Source organism: Ylistrum balloti, unplaced genomic scaffold (assembly GCF_031769215.1).
Source record: "Ylistrum balloti isolate Yb309-2 unplaced genomic scaffold, AGI_CSIRO_Ybal_v1 Utg370138, whole genome shotgun sequence".
Taxonomy (NCBI): domain Eukaryota; kingdom Metazoa; phylum Mollusca; class Bivalvia; order Pectinida; family Pectinidae; genus Ylistrum; species Ylistrum balloti.
In genome coordinates this window covers 978,936-996,641 of record NW_026782146.1, presented here as the reverse complement: position 1 = coordinate 996,641, position 17,706 = coordinate 978,936, and the positions used below count along the sequence as shown (strand labels likewise).

General features: G+C 34.9%; 1 protein-coding gene across 4 annotated transcripts; it reads left to right on the top strand.

Annotated features, from left to right (window-relative positions):
• The first annotated feature begins 7,087 nt into the window (after positions 1-7,087).
• Positions 7,088-16,488, top strand: LOC132550647 (transformer-2 protein homolog alpha-like). 4 transcript variants are annotated; one of them, XM_060214742.1, is made up of 11 exons: positions 7,088-7,179; positions 8,365-8,609; positions 9,051-9,113; positions 9,450-9,467; positions 9,668-9,752; positions 9,885-9,929; positions 11,650-11,778; positions 12,250-12,309; positions 12,601-12,716; positions 13,168-13,268; positions 14,216-16,488. In XM_060214742.1, exons 1-11 carry the CDS (start codon positions 7,162-7,164, stop codon positions 14,227-14,229), a joined length of 894 nt encoding a protein of 297 aa, XP_060070725.1. In that variant the 5' UTR covers positions 7,088-7,161; the 3' UTR covers positions 14,230-16,488. The 4 variants fall into 4 exon arrangements, with proteins under 4 accessions (XP_060070725.1, XP_060070723.1, XP_060070724.1 ...); XM_060214740.1 differs by having other exon boundaries at positions 8,353-8,609; positions 9,674-9,752; XM_060214741.1 differs by having other exon boundaries at positions 8,353-8,609; positions 15,636-16,488.
• Positions 16,489-17,706: the final 1,218 nt, after the last annotated feature.

The window sequence follows — 17,706 nt, the reverse complement described above, 5'->3', positions numbered from 1 at the left end:
ATATGTGTGATTCTGCATATGGTTTGTGAGATAAGGTGTTTACTGTGTGTACTTATATATATATATATAATATACCGGAAAAATCACAACAGTATCAAACAGCTGAGCCGGTACTGACTGGGACCGCCGTGTGTTATATCGTTTATAGCACATTTCTGTTAAGGCGTATGTCGAATTAAATCAACGAGTGGCCTTAAAAGTCAAAGAAAATATGTCAAAACATCGATCTAATACGACTCTAAGGGGCGAAAGTTATACAAATGGCGTGAAGTGGAAGTATAGGACAAGAGTTACCTCCCTTTAATCGTGGTCCTTGTTGTAGGACTACATGAATACAGAAGGCCGCTTTGAGAGAACTTGATGAAGGAATGTCAATATTTGTTCCTTTTTTAAAGATTTCATTCTTTGGTAGAAAAAATATACGACGAACGCAAACCAAGAAGAGAAAAAAGGAAAAAAATTACAAAGGGAAAAGAAACAAAACATCTCAACCAACTGCCTATACACTAAATAGTTGATGCTATATCTAAAAATAAACTCGTACGCTGAACGGCCGTAACAGTGGACCTAAAATCAGTTAAATAAATGAAAATAAGCGAATGTAATATAATTATAATATAATATAAGCTGACGTTATGTGAAATATTAGAAATAAAAGAACTCAAATGCTCGCATATGTTTTCTATAAATCCTTAGTTATAAACATATTTAAATGACATATAAAGTGTCAAAGAAATAAGAGGTTTTCCAACTTATACGTAATACAAATATACAATTATATCCGACAATTGTTAAACATAATCACTTGGATTGCAATATTATTTTAATAGGCAATAAACCGTTAACTAATGAATCGTCAGAATTATAATCTAAAAAATGAGACAAGGAAATGCTAAAAAAAAGTTTTGAAATAGAAAATACGTTCTTTTGTATCCTGTATATCCTAATGAATGTGCGTTTTGCTGAGACGGTCCTGATGAGGATTTCTTGACCAGGAAATCTAATGGTATATAATGAATTTCGATTATGGACTACTTTCTGACGGCCCGTGTGTCGGCTAATTTAGCGTCAATCATTCCAACGTTTTCTGATTGCTAAATACTTCTCTTGAGTGTAACTCTGTAACTCTTGGGTATATCTCAATTATGTATGTATTATCACCACAAATCATTGATTTCAAATTCGTGAACTCCGACTTGGAGGACCACTTTCACGGACTTTTAGAAAACAGAAATTTCTGGTCGTTTCTTGATTTCAAAAGATTGAATATTTAGGTGAAAATAGAACAAAAATTGAAGCACGGAGAAGCCCTTCTGTTTTAATAATGAAAAAAATATCCTCGAAAATTGCTATTTACAAACATAAATTCTTCTAAAATGTTTTATTCTAGAAGTCTAGAATTCTCAAAGTTAGCATTTTCACATTTCTTTCTTAATATCAAGTATTATACTCTTACCTTGCTGTGAAAATATCAGAGAATGTCTGTTATTTAGGAAAAAATAAGAATACTATGTGATTATTTTCCTGCCACACATATTCTGACGCCTGTACCGGAAAAAGTAGTGCAGAAACCTAATGTTTTTTTCTTTCCTTTTAAACTACTGCCTAAAATCAAACCTTTCAAAAAATGAATTATTGCCAGAAAAAAATTCTAATTCTGGATTTTTTAACTTTTCAAAGCAATACATCCTTAATTTTGGAAAGGAAAGTAAGTGCTTTATTTGTTACATATCAGGTTACATCTATAATCCACAAAGCAATATACTTTCATACTGAAACAGCTCCATCTCTTACCTATATAAGGAGTGTTAGTCTAAAGACAGATAAATTTCCCTGCGCAGTGAAAAATAGCTAAAATTACCACCACCTTCACTGGATATTTGCAAATAACAATCTGATTTAAACAATGTTAATACATGGTGTGTTGAGTTTTATAAAAAGAAAATAATTTAAATAAAGTTAGCAGACATGTTAGAAGTGACAAATTAACTAAAAACAACTTGTCACAGTATGACTGTCATTGATGATCTTGATCATCTTCTGATTATTTCCCTCTATCTATAAGGTTTGAAGTAATGGATTTCAATGCTCTAAGATCAGATGTACATTGTAGATTACTTTTTTACATGGAAGGTATTATACCAAATTTTATAATAGTTAACAAACAAAATCCTGTCAATGTAAATGTAAAATGGATTGATGATAGAAACAACTAGGGGTATACATCTGGTTCAGAGTAACGGTGAACTTTTTTATTTTGATTTTGATTTTTTATCAATGAATTACCTATTAATAAAGCTAGAGGCTATGATGAAATTATAAGTGAATACCTTAAAAGCATTTTGTTTATTTTCAGCCAGTTACATGTCAATTTTTTTAATGTTGTATTAGACACAGGAATTGTTCCAGAAAAAAGGAAATTGTGTGTTATTAAACCTATCTATAAAAACAAATGTAACACTAAATACCCTGATAATTAAAGGGCGATAACTCTTGTATTGGAAATGTTTTTACCTCTACCTTTAACAAACGACTTGCAACTTTATCTGATGAAACACAAACTATATCCGATGTTCAAGTGGGATTCAGGAAAGATTTCTCTACAACAGAGAATATATTTATACTCAATTATCTAATATATATATACTTTGCTATAGGTATAACATCATACTGTACATTCGTCGATTTCCGAAAAGTTTTTGATACAGTGTGGATATGTGGGTTATGGAGAAAGTTGCTTAAAAGTAATATTTCAGGAAAAATATTCAATACAAAATCTTGTGTCGTAAATGACCCAGAAATGTGTCGTCTTTTTGTTTGTAGTGTCGGGGTAAAACAAGGGGAAACTGTTTGAAATCGTTTTTACTGATTTAGAGGATTCTTTGACCAAACCGAAGTAAAGTGCCTTGGTGAAATTTGTGTGTAAAGAATTCCTTAGTGACGAAAGTCATGAAAAACGTCAAGGTGTCTTTACTGGTTTATTTTCAAGTTGTCTAATTGTCCTATTAGTTTTTTTCTCGAAAATAGGTAAAAACATTACGTTATTGAAAATAATAACCCTTTATCTTGACTTACCTCATACAAAATAAAACGACTGCTTACACGATATCCTTTCTCGAGTGACCAATATTTTCTTGTGTCTGAAAGCAAAAAATGAAATGGTCGGATCTATGTGCAGACACGTTTTAAAGGACATGCGAGAGCCTTAATACTTAAGAGTAACTGTAACACAGAGGAGGTACTTAGGGCGAAAGTTTACTTAGTAAGATATTAGGACTGGAATCAACACGTCAAATTAAATAGTCGTCAATCTAAGATTTTCAGTCGTCATAGATTACAGAGCTGGTCAATATATAATTATAAAAAATGCCACACTAGGTCGATAGTTATATCTACAGTGTTTAGATTATTATATTTCAGTGTAAAGAAAAACAGCGGTTTATGACAGACATTTTGGTAGTATGACTCTACAATCTTTTGGTATTATTACCCTACAATTATGACGTTTTGGTGGTCAGCAGTGTGCTGTCTGACTTTGTCTGTGTGTAAGGGTAGTCTACATTATAACGCCAATGTGCCATTGAAAACATGGAAACAGCAACGTTACTACATTACACATTAATTATTGTACAAGAATAATACAGAGACACTTTATCATAATGGCTGAATTACAATCGTCTGTCTGACTGGACGTGTCACGAAAAATGTCACAGATGTCCTGAATCTCGGGCAGTAGACTTTCCTGCCTTCCCAAGGGGAGATAACCTGGGATAGTTTATGTGTGTGTATAGATGGTTCGTTGTGTATACAATGAAAGATGCCAGTATTGATTTCCAAACTGTTGTGTATTGTTCTTTTTATGTTGTTCTTACGGATCGTTCGAAGGGAGATAATTCGTTATATCAACCAAATCTCATGATGGATATAAGGTACAAAAACACAACTAGGGAACAGCTTGAGCATAGCCAAAAAATCGGGTCCACACCCCTCGACTCTCGATCTGTTCCTGGTATTTAGGTGTTTATCAAGCTACTAACAATGCTTTTTTTCTCAGATCCACTGATATATGTAAACTGATATGTAATTACTACTACTATACGCACTGTAAAGCACTTATATTTCACGAATATTTTATTTTGCGAACTTACCTCTTCAGACATATTCAAGAATATTTCATTTCGCGATTGTTGATGTAGAAATGACTTTAAATTCGCGATTGACGAGCAATGGGATAATTGGAGTTTGAAGGACGCTGATATCGGTAACCGAATCAATTCGTTCGGTTACCTTAATACAGCTAAGATATTTCTACTGCTTCACTGCCGACGTCCTCAGCCGAGGCCATTCGAATTCCTCATTGTATGTTTCGACCCCTAGCTCGGTACACTCTCGGGATGAGGGGTCCACAGTGATGATCAGTTACTGCGCGTCGGTGATGGGTGTCCAGCTACTTGAGTCTTTCTTCATCCACACCCAGCATGAAGATCTCTCTGCTGCCTTCGCCATCCTCTGCACCGCTGATCTCTTGGTCCTGCCCAACACTCCCAATGCAGCTAGCATTCTCCACACAGACTGTGCGGGGAAGACAATGCATCCCACCTCGAACGGGTAGCTCCAAGTCAGCCACCCTTGCTCCCTGTACTCCATCAGCAATGCATCGTACTTCCCTCTCTTCCGTCAGTGTGCTTCACTGCATCTTTCCTTCCATGGAATTGTCAGCTCTATGACAGTGTCCATTCTTGCCGTTGACTACCAAAGAACCATATCCGGCCAAAGATTGGTTGGTACAATGTTTGGAAAGGTTAGTCCCTTATTAAGGTCTACCGCCTGCTTCCTGTCTCCTGCCTGACAAAGAATTCCGGAAGTTCTCTGTGGTGATGCGGATGTTGGTGTCTCACCTTCCTTCACAAACCTAATCTGTGTATGTCTGGACCTTGGTTGGCTGGCCTTATTCTTTCTTTCCCTTTCCATAGTATCTGCCAACTCCCTTAAGACTTGGTTGTGGCGCCATGTATATCTTCCCTGTGCTAAGCCACCTGACAAGAGGTAAGAATGTGCTTTAATGTTCCTCTCTGTCCACACAGGCGGCTATCAGGTGTTACTGCAAGGTCACATCGGTGGAGATTTGCTGGTGTTGGTAGCACGTCATACACAGACCGGAGGAGGAATTGCAGTTGGATTTGCAAGTACTTCCAGATTTCTGACCATGAAAGTGCACGCGGTTCTGCATCCCATCTTGTTCACGCTCCTTGGGCTCCCAATGCAACTGGTTTGGCCTGCCTTTGTTCTTCATCTCCATTTCTAATTTCCTTCTGGACCATCCTACGCCTTTCCTCCGCGTCAGCTTTTTTCCAGAAGGTGCTCTTAGTTGTAAGTTGCAAATAATTGCGAGGGATTTTTATTCGCGATGGACTCTCCCCAAAGAATTATCGCGAAAATGAATTCCATACGGTGGGATACAATACTTCACAGTTGAAGGTGATAAACTGTAAGAGACCTCAACTATACTTCAATAGTGTATTTGTTTTGAGAGAGTAATTTTTCAATCACTTGAACAACTATTTCGTAGAAAACTATTTTTTTTATAAACACCAGTCGGGATTTCTGCATACTGCTTTTACAGTATATCAGCTAATCAAAATTTGTAATGTTGTGATAAATTTCAACGCTTTTCGAACACTAACATCAACTGACTATTTCGTCTTGTCAGATATTTCAGTCTTCGTAAGACGTTATTTTCTTCAAAACAGAACTGTATATGACATTAATATGATCCCTCCACTCTTAGCGTTTGAGTTTAAGTTCAGCTCTAAATATTCCGATTTACGTCAATAGAAATGAATACATATATATGTGTCTGGAATAAGTTTTACCAATCAAGCCTTAGATCACGAGTTTAAAAGCTGAAGATTCTTTCTCAAGATTATTTGAATTTCATGAATTTCAAGAAATGATTTAGAAGACTTAAATAAAGAGTTATCATCTACAAAAAGACAACCAGCTGATTAAAAGACATCGGCAATATCATAAATGTATAACGGAAGTGTTGAATGTTTTATTCAATATTTATTTGACCCAGAATCTGTACAAATATGTCATCATGCAAGAAGGCTCTCATTCAACATTGTGAAGACTTTAATTCATTCATTCACAAGATCTCTGTAATTAGTATGCCATTAATCAATTAATTAATTAATTCAGTCATTCTGTAATTCATACATTAATTTTTAACTCATTCATAATTTTTTTTATTAATTCATATTAATTGACTTTGCATTGAGTTGTATTTAAAATAAAATACAAATAATTCGTTCATACTTGTTTACAAGTCTAATGTAATATTGCTTTGAGATAACAAATAAGATAGATGAGGCAATTAATGTTAGTGTATACCGCTCGAAAAGCGTTGAAATTTATCACAACATTACAAATTTTAATTAGCTGATATACTGTAGAAGAAGTATGCAGAAATTCTGACTGGTGTTTACAAAAACTAGTTTTCTACGAAATGATTATGCAAGTGCTTGAAAAATTATTCTCTCAAAAACATTTATGAAAGTGAGTAAAAATGAGATTGGTCTATAAGGAAGATGTCTACCACCTTTTTAATAGACTGCAAGCATAACTTCGGCTTTCCAAGTGGCTGAAAAAATACCTATTGTGATATCGACATATAGAAAATAATTACAAGTTAGAAATAAACAGTTTTTGAGGTATTTTTTAACATATGGTGACTAGTAAAAATGTGGTAGTAAAAGTAGAAACACTGAAAACATTATAGAGGCTTAATTATTTACAGGATTTTGATAAAATCAGAATGTCTGCTGACATCAAGTAACTGATGCACGCGAAATTTGTCAAGAGACGAAACCACGAAATCCACCAGTATATCAAATAGACTTTCCCTTGCATATGACTTAGATCAAGTTCGATCTTGTCCCAGACTTCTCTCCCTCACTGTTCTGGGTACGAGGTTCTGTCTAATAAATCCTAATAAATTAGTGGTGTGCTACCTAGATTTCGCCATTAATCTGATTGCGTCCCCTGGTATTACCCAGCATGCATTTGCAGCGTTTATTACCGCCATATATATTCCTGGAACGTTGGTTGCACGTTGCTGTCATTATATTATATCGATTTTGCTGCTAAAATACATTGAATATGAGTGAAAATGGTGAAGTAAGTATAATGATTAAGCAGAGAAATTTTTACAGAACCGACATACGTTGTTACATGTTTATGACTTAGTTTTCCGTAAGGGCACGGAACAAAGATCACATTCATACTAGTTTGTAAATTCAGTTCGGACCTAGTAACGGCGTATTCGTTTTGAAATTTTATATCTGTATACCATATAAACATTGATTGCTATGTTAAGCCTAAGCTCAATGTCTTAAGTGCACAAGCCTAGTATCCACCATATATATATTGACACGCTCAGAAAAAATACAGAATACACTTTGTGTTGAAAACAATGTTGGAGGTTTTACACGCGTACATCGAGAGACTTTTGACAGGCATCAACCAAGTAGATCTTATATGTATAGGAACACTAGAGCATTAACTCTTTGGAGCTCATATTTCGACAAATGTAAATAAAACCAACACATTCGAAGAACATGACATACAAATTCACGTGCAATGAGAAGAGTGGACTTATGTGTACACCAGCTCTGTATAAGTAACCCTAGTAAAATACCGCTTGGCTAGAGAGAACTTCTCTTTAGCTTGATAAGTTGAACATCAGACTAGTAAGCCAGGGATCCTGGGTTCGACTCTTAACGGAGGCATTGGAATTAATGATAATGACCTCTGTTACATCTATGTAGTGTGTTCAGTACTGTTCGGTGTTACCAGAAAAACCCAGTTGAGTTGAACTGTTGGCTCAAGGAAATAATGAAAAAAGACATATAAACAGTTAACGTATATTTATTACCAATGACGAGAAATGACAGTGACGAGAAATAACATTAGAACAGATGCCTACTGCAGCAGCAACAACAAACAGAGACATGACACTCAACACATAAACAACCTTTGAGACAATCCTTCAGCCTTCATACCATTAAACCCTAATAATTCCCCATAGAATATAACTGGTTAACTAACCCACCCGATCCAAAAAGAGAGGAAAATTTCTTTCTCTTTGTTCATGCTGATATTACATAATGGTGTCAGACATGATATCAGTGTGACACAAGTTTAAGAGAAGTTTTATTGACGACTTCCTTGTTGACCCAGTCAGACATGGAGAACAAACATTGGCTAGCAGAAGAAAACATGCATACAAGCCTCAAACAAGCACTGTATTGATTGCAGTGTTAACAATGATTGCATAACAAGAGTTTATAGTATGTGTTTCAGCGGTCAAGGTCTGCATCCAGAGAATCCCGTGACACAGGTGAACATTCTGGAACATCGGTAGGAGAAGAGGACAACAACTCAGAGGCCTCACATTCACTGTCTGTACACTCTTCACCCCTGTCTAGGTCCAAGTCGGGATCTCCATACAATTACAACAATCAGCGTCGTTCAGGTTACTCAAGGTCTCGGTCACCACGCTCCAGATCAAGGTCACCACGCCATCGTAGGAGGAGATCATACAGCAGGTTGATAATATATACAAAGTTTTTGATGTTTGTTAGATGATCTTAAATCTGAATTGACATGATTAATTTGGTTAGATCTTTGAAATAGCAATAGAAAGAAGTTTTCACCTCACAAAGAAAGAATAACGATTTTGCTACAAGAGAAACAGTAATATGCAGAAGAAATAATATATTCTAAGGGAAATTTTAAATACTGTTGAAGAATTGAGAGTTCCTATGATTTTGAAAAATCTAAATCCCCCATGAATTAAAAAGCTGAAAAACTGCTGACCTAAAAAGGACTTGACAGATGTGTCCAAATTCAATAATTTAGACCAAAAGTATTTTTGAAATTGACGATTTTACAGTAAATGGTGTAAATTCAGATGATATTTAGGTGTGTGAAATTAGTTTGGAGAGTTACTTGGTAAGTAGTAAACCTTGATATTGTAAACTTGACAGATCTCGTAGTCGCAGTCGATCTCGATCCCGATCAAGAAGTCCTTATGGAGACCGGAGACGACGGTAAGATGACAACACTTATTTATACCAGCTTCACTAAACTTTAAAAGGACATTCTATTCCACCTGAAAGCCTTTCTACATTCTATGTATGTTTAAAAAAAGACGAAATTCAGTGAAGGTTTCTAGAAAGAAAATTGTCTCTGTGCTTGCAAGCATACTGCAGAACCATCGGTCAACTTTTACTGTTGACTATCAAGTAAAGTTCCAACAGATTTCAATTCATCTTATATCCAAAGTGGGTTTTTTTTCCCCCAGAATCATGATTTTGAAAATACTGTAAATGATGATAATCTATTGATATCTGACTTAGTAACACATTCTTTTGCTCTGTTTTCAGGCCAGGTAAAAGCAGAAGGTAAGCATCAAAATTCTCCGATAAAACTGAACTGATGATAAAAAGTTTTGAAGATTTTTACATACACATTTCTTCAATCCAGTCCACAAAATTATACCATTTATAATGTAATAGAATCAGATTTTGTATTGTGTTAACAGTGCTGTCTCATCACTAGTATGTAAAACTTCATTGTGTATTGGATTCAAATATTTCTATAGTTACAGAGACTATGACAGAGGACGCAGAAATTCCTACAGAAGTCGATCGAGAACACCACCAAGGCGAGGATACAGAGGGAAAAGAGTAAGTTTATATTGCTGCTCTAATGTTATGTAGTAATTGGAAAAAATATTAGTATGTACATGTGTAATGATAGTCCCTGATCAACAAATACACTTTGTGATGTTTTGTTTAATCTATTTATTCATATTTCAGGACACCTCGCCAATGTCAAACAGACGAAGACACCAAGGAAATAGGGTAGGTGAAATAGATTTATCCATTTCCTTAATGAAGCAAAGATGCAGAAGCATATTTTAGTGGTTTAAAGTCGTCATTTTGTTATGAACTTGACACCTGAAGTTACTCAGTTCTGTATAATTGATGTTATGTTGTGACATTGACTCCTGTAATTACTCTGTACTGTATAATTGATGTTATGTTGTGACATTGACACCTGTAATTACTCTGTTCTGTAGAATTGATATTGTTGTTGTGACATTGACACCTGTAATTACTCTGTACTGTAGAATTGATATTGTTGTTGTGACATTGACACCTGTAATTACTCTGTTCTGTAGAATTGATATTGTTGTTGTGACATTGACACCTGTAATTATTCTGTACTGTAGAATTGATATTATTGTTGTGACATTGACACCTGTAATTACTCTGTACTGTAGAATTGATATTGTTGTTGTGACATTGACACCTGTAATTCCTCTGTTCTGTAGAATTGATATTGTTGTTGTGACATTGACACTTGTAATTACTCTCTACTGTAGAATTGATGTTATGTTGTGACATTGACACCTGTAATTACTCTGTACTGTAGAATTGATATTGTTGTTGTGACATTGACACCTGTAATTCCTCTGTTCTGTAGAATTAATATTGTTGTTGTGACATTGACACCTGTTGTTCCTCTGTTCTGTAGAATTGATATTGTTGTTGTGACATTGACACCTGTAATTCCTCTGTTCTGTAGAATTGATATTGTTGTTGTGACATTGACACCTGTTGTTCCTCTGTTCTGTAGAATTGATATTGTTGTTGTGACATTGACACCTGTAATTCCTCTGTTCTGTAGAATTGATATTGTTGTTGTGACATTGACACCTGTTGTTCCTCTGTTCTGTAGAATTGATATTGTTGTTGTGACATTGACACCTGTAATTACTCTGTACTGTAGAATTGATATTGTCGTTGTGACATTGACACCTGTAATTATCCTGTACTGTAGAATTGATGTTATGTTGTGACATTGACACCTGTAATTATCCTGTACTGTAGAATTGATATTGTTGTTGTGACATTGACACCTGTTGTTCCTCTGTTCTGTAGAATTGATATTGTTGTTGTGACATTGACACCTGTAATTACTCTGTACTGTAGAATTGATATTGTTGTTGTGACATTGACACCTGTAATTCCTCTGTTCTGTAGAATTGATATTGTTGTTGTGACATTGACACCTGTTGTTCCTCTGTTCTGTAGAATTGATATTGTTGTTGTGACATTGACACCTGTAATTCCTCTGTTCTGTAGAATTGATATTGTTGTTGTGACATTGACACCTGTTGTACCTCTGTTCTGTAGAATTGATATTGTTGTTGTGACATTGACACCTGTAATTACTCTGTACTGTAGAATTGATATTGTCGTTGTGACATTGACACCTGTAATTATCCTGTACTGTAGAATTGATGTTATGTTGTGACATTGACACCTGTAATTACCCTGTACTGTAGAATTGATATTGTTGTTGTGACATTGACACCTGTAATTATCCTGTACTGTAGAATTGATGTTATGTTGTGACATTGACACCTGTAATTACTCTCTACTGTAGAATTGATATTGTTGTTGTGACATTGACATCTGTAATTACTCTGTACTGTAGAATTGATATTGTTGTTGTGACATTGACACCTGTAATTACTTAGTTCAAAGTCTATTTTAAAGATATTTTGGCTTTCAGGATAACCCAGAACCCACAAGATGCTTAGGTATTTTTGGGTTAAGTCTCTATACACAAGAACGAGACCTTCGTGACGTGTTCTCTCGCTACGGAACGTTAGAAGAAGTACAAGTTGTTTATGATAGACAGGTATGTGTATAGCATGAAGAAAGGAAATTAATATTACAAAGCATCAAGTTGTGAAATGGAGAGATGAAAATCCGCCTGATTCACTGTGACGTCAGTTCGGATAGGTGATTTATAATATTTTGAGATGCCTATATGGTTATTGTCCCGCTCCTGACTTACTCACAGAGCAGGACGTGGGCATTGTTTTTCCAACAGGCATCAACAATTGTATTTAATTTAAGTTGTTATATAATTACAAGTGCTTTTACATAGCAAGAGTATATCAGAATGTGATTTTATTTATAATTTTAGCCAATACAGGATGGTGAATTGGACTTAGTTAATTATCAAACAATTATTTTCTCTGTTCCTCTGTGTTGAAATTAAATGTCTTTTAGAGTACAAATGAAGTGCCATCATAACCAAACATGGAACAGGGAATAACCTTTTATTGTACATAGTTTCATACAAAGGTAAAATTCTATTTTACAGAGTGGTCGTTCAAGAGGATTTGCATTTATCTACTTCAGAAATATTGAAGACTCCATTGAGGTGAGTTAAATGCTGTAGTGATGAGTGTATATTGATCAGTTTATCAGATAAATTCATATTTCATCAAGTTATTAAGACAATACACAGCCATTTCAATACTCTCCCAGTGTCTTTCATATCTAAGTAGAAAGGATTTAAATCCACACCATAGTATCATAACAACATGTTCTACACCCGAGCAGATGCAAGTTTGCGTAGGAGAAGCATTCATGTCAAAGACATTTTCAACTTTTTCAAAGTGCATTAATCTTACTGAAAAAATTAATAATGTAATATCTCAATATTTTACAGGCAAAGGATAGATGCACTGGAAGTGAGATTGATGGACGAAGGATCCGAGTTGACTACTCCATCACTGAGAGAGCACACACACCCACACCAGGAATATACCTTGGCAAACCAACATCGTCAGTATCTTAGGGATATTTCTACCACTACCCTTTCATCAAACCTGTTTCATACCTCTATATAGGATAAATATTATCTGATTTCAGTGACTACTTGAGGGTGGGTCTATAATACTGATGACTGAGGGTGGGGCTATAATGCTGATGGCTGAGGGTGGGGAATGATATCAATGGCTGAGGGGTGGGGTTATAATATTGATGGCTTAGGGTGGGTCTATAATACTGATGACTGCGGGTGGGGCTATAATACTGATGGCTGAGGGTGGGGCTATAATGCTGAGAGTGGGGCTATAATACTGATGGCTGAGGGTGGGGCTATAATACTGATGGCTGTTGATGGGGAATGATATCAATGGCTGAGGGTGGGGCTATAATACTGATGGCAGAGTTTGGGGTTTGATACTGATGGCTGTGGATAGCTCTAGAGTTGTTGGCATATATTGTTTTACAGGAGTGGGTACAGTGGTGGCAGTCGACGGAGATCCCCATCACCTTATCATGGCAGAAGAGGACGGTACAACTCTCGGTCACGATCACGCTCATTTTCTCCACGTAAGTAAAGAAGACATTTTGGTTCAAAAACAGCTTTAAAGACACAACTGTTTGTTTCATTTTTTAGCACTGTGATTAAATCTGTTGCAATCATAAAACAGGGAAACACTATTGAAACTTTGAAGTTGATGTGCATCACCTACAGGACTTGTGTTGTCACAGGCCTTCTACACACAAGATCAAAAAGGAAATATGTAAAGCTCAAAATTCACTGAAATGCTTGTGGTAACTATTCCAAAGTTTTTCATATATTTTGGTGCCATCAAGTCAAATTAACTTGGAGTCTTTACCTGGTAAAGAGATGTATACTTTGATCTTAATTCTGAGATATCGGAGCAAAGCAATGTCAAACAAGCACCTGTCTTATAAATAATGTTCACAGACCGTGAATTCAGAAAAGATCTAGTCAACTATAGGTAATTAACTAACCAAGGAACTTTCCTGACTATTTTCGGAATGGCTTTACTACTCTGAATTGGAAAGATTGGTGATGTTTTACAGAATGTTTGTCAGCTGTACAAAACACAGTTTATTTTACATTTTGCCAGTCTGAGAAAATAATTGTTTGAATAGGAAAGACAGTAACATCACAAATAGTCCGAGTCACGAAGGGCAACACTTTCTTTTCCTAGAAGACAAAAACACTATGATGATAGGAATGTTTGGCTCTATTGCATCTTTTTTTGTTTTGGGAAGTGTTATTGTTTGTCTTTAGTACAATCTTCTATAAGGCGAGAAAGTCTGTGGATAGTCAAGGAGAAGTAAACCACTAACACCAGTTCAAATTATTGAAATGTATGTAACTTGATATGCATAATTCTTAATCAAGTTAAAGATACAGTCATCACTCATAATTTCTCAAGACTTTTATTAAATTAAAATATCTGGAAGTCATTTGTATAACAACAAAAATTAGAAATATGCTATTTTTGTGTTTTTCCAAACAGGTGGTCATTATTGAGAGCTTGATAAAGTTCTCAGCAGGAGGTAGCAGATGTAAATTGTTCAATACCAAGACTGAGCATAGGTGCATGCAGGATCCTTCATGTGGAAATTCTAATATAGGTGTGCGGACGATGGAATCTTTTCTGTGTACATAAAATGCTTCACAACACCCTCAAGAAAACTTAGTGACATGTAGACTGTAATTAGTTGAGCTTGGTGTTGTCTAGACTCATGACATTGTTTTATTTGGGCCTTGTTAGTCTCCCAAATGATTTCATTTTGTTCAGTATTTTTCCAACGTCTATGTACTTTTTTATGAATTTGTTTCTCTGAGGATACAAATGATATCCTGTCTTGATGAGATCTTGTGAGGGATCGTCATAAATGTCTCACATTTTGGGTTAGATTTTTTAATTTGGGTAGCCACTAAACATTTTAAGAATCGAAACATAGGTTTACCTTGAGTTAAATTTTGAAATCTGCCTGTAGTCTTGTACTCGGAGAAGAATGAAATTGTAATCCTCAGTGAGAACACCAGTAATATAATTTGAACCAACTTATGTCTGGGTTTCTGTTAGTTCACCTGTATCGAATTGTACAAGAGAAAAATTGGCAGGTTTTGATGGATATTTATAAGATTTTTTAAGTTAATTGATAAAGTTTGGAAGAATTTGTAATTTGGTTAGAACTTGTGTTGTCTTCAACAAGTAGTGAACAAAATATCTGGGAAGTTTGGTATATAATCACTGATCCTTGTATAAGTAGAATTCTCCTGGATTGTATATAATGACACAAACTGTATTATATTGTTTACTTTTACAAGTTTCTCTATACATTTCATATTGCCCAGCTGTAGAAACTTAATAGAAGTCAATATATCACATGATGGCCATTCAATGTTTGATATTATATTTTTAATGGTTTTTTTTTTTTTTTTGCTATTCACATTGGTGTATAAATATCTAAATTTGTCACTATTCACATATTCAGGTGTGATTTTTAAATTGTGCAAGAAAGAGCAAATATTGACAGCAAAAGCAAATGTGTGCAGTTATCTTAATCAGTCACGTATTTATATCAAACCAAGTCTGTCTGAATGCAAGATTTGGTCCAAATTCAGTCTTCAATTTTTTTAATTTTTGGATTGTAATATCCAGTAAATTGTATGATTTTGAAAAATGCAGAGAAGTAGAACAATTTATACGAAGATTTCTATTGGGATCAAGCTGTTACCTGTCCATGTCAAATATCTATAAGAATATATACCTAGTAATAGAATAAGACCTAACAAGTGTTAGAATTGAAATTTCATTTTAAGCATTCTCTCCTGAAAAAACCAACAAAGAAGAATCTGATTGTATTGTGAAGGGAGATAACTTGTTTGTACTATTGTACTGACTTTTTCTATTTTGCATTATAAAGGATGATGAAGAAAGAAAATTGAAGATTGAAGTAAGAAATTGAAGATCTAGAATGCGCAATGTTCTTCACATGGTGTTATGGGTTGAAGTAGTACCAAAATATGAAGAGAAGAATAAATCAGTTCTGAAGATTGAAGAGGTTCTCTCTAAAGGATAAATTTATTCTGAAGTATAAAGAATGAAAATTGAAGAAAAGTTCTGGAGTAAGAGAAAAAAATATGGGAATAGGCCTTCGATATGCATAAAAAGAATTGAAGATGGCAAAACGAATAGAAGATGGGTTGATGAGATATGAAGCATGTCTGAAGACATCTGTAAATCTTAAAATTGGAAAGAAGAATGAAGTACGTGTGAAGTATAGGGAAGACCGAAAATTAGTGCATGGTTTCTTGGTTGGGTAAGATTGTATTTTTTTCGTTATTCTGTGAAAGAATTATTTTAACTCGTGTAAAATGAAAATATGTGAAGAATTTTTTTAAAATTCAAAATCAATACAGTGTCAGAATGAGTTGACTTTGGAAAGATTTTAACATCAATGGATTTTAAGTTTCTGTATTTGTTCAGATATTCATTTTGCTGTAGATTATTGGCTTTTATAGCAGATTTGTGTAATGAATGATTTGTATGACTAAACTTGGAGAAACAGTTTCTCAAGCGATTCCAGCTTCGTATTGGTAAGTATGGTCATCAACTGCTCTGCAAGTAAAATGGACTGAGGACAAATGTATAAAGGAAAGGAACACACAGGATGAAATATTTACTCCATGGGTGTCTCTTCAACTGGATACAAATCATCAGCTTGTTGAATTTCCTTGTTGAGATTTCAAATTCAATAAAAGAAAATGAAAATCACAGTAATTGTTGTTAACTATTTGCATGTTTTCCCCGTCAATATAGCTGTTAAACATAAAGTAAAAGACGACCCAACAGATGTAGATAGATTCTGAACACAAGATTTCCTTCTGGTATTTCTACACCGTAAAGAGAAGTAGATTCTGAACAAGTTTTCCTACAGATATTTCTACACAGCAAAACTGCTTCCTAGGTTGAGAGATGTTGTTAGAGAAGTCTCTATACACATTTCACTGTATATGCAGTAAAAACTTTGATGATTCAAATTTCTTGAGGAATCAAATGTTTTACCCGCTCAAGACTTTTGTAACATACTACTACTCACCAACCCCTTTATGAATCTTAAGTTTTATAAATCAAACTTTTCAATGTATTGAAGTTTTTCCACAGGTTGTTAGCTATAACAGTCAATGACACTTCATTATTCAAACAAGACATTAACCTGTTTTCCTGTACTCTATACAGGTATTTTAGCCCCTTGGCAGAATTTCACATATTTCAACCCAGAGTGTTGCCCAACAACTGGATTAGGGTAGCACAGTGTTCTCTGTGTTACAAGGCTGGACACAGATTTAAGTTTTAGTGCTTACTTACACACCGTGACATTTAATCAATGAAGAAAATGGGACTTTGTATGATGTTCACAGAATTGACAGAACAGTGAAAACACATATGGGAGGTCTAATTTACAGAACAGTGAAAACACAGGAAATCCTCAACACATTTATGATGATTTCATGCTCAAAGCATCACATTTCATTTGTAAGCAAACTATAAACAAGAGGCTCACGGGCCTTAACAGTCATTAGAAATAAAATACAAGATTTCAAATTTTGAACTTGAGAAGAAGTCGAAAATGTGTTTTCAATATGGTGGCCATGTTGGATTTCGGACCAACCCGAAATTAACAAACTTTGGTCAGGATCATGTCACTATCATTTCAGGTAAGTTTCAGCTCAATGAGAAGAAGTTGAAAATGTTTACGCCGGACAAAAGGCGATCACAGTAGGTCATCAGACCTAATAAAAGCACAAGAAACACTGATGTATCTGTCAATCATGCATGCCCCTATTGAATCAGACTAGCTGTCGTCAGATCATCGGAAATCATCCTTGTCATTTTTTATGACAGAAGAAACATGGTATTAGTGCTGTCATTTCTGGAGAATGTAATTACGTAATTTCTTGTTGATTTCTATGAATTTAAATCTTTTGTTTTTG

Excerpts from the sequence above, each read along its gene's own strand:
- LOC132550647 (XM_060214739.1), top strand. Across the intron at positions 11,779-12,249 it reads AAGTTGTTTATGATAGACAG|AGTGGTCGTTCAAGAGGATT; the intron begins GTATGTGTATAG and ends TCTATTTTACAG. Across the intron at positions 12,717-13,167 it reads TACCTTGGCAAACCAACATC|GAGTGGGTACAGTGGTGGCA; the intron begins GTCAGTATCTTA and ends ATTGTTTTACAG.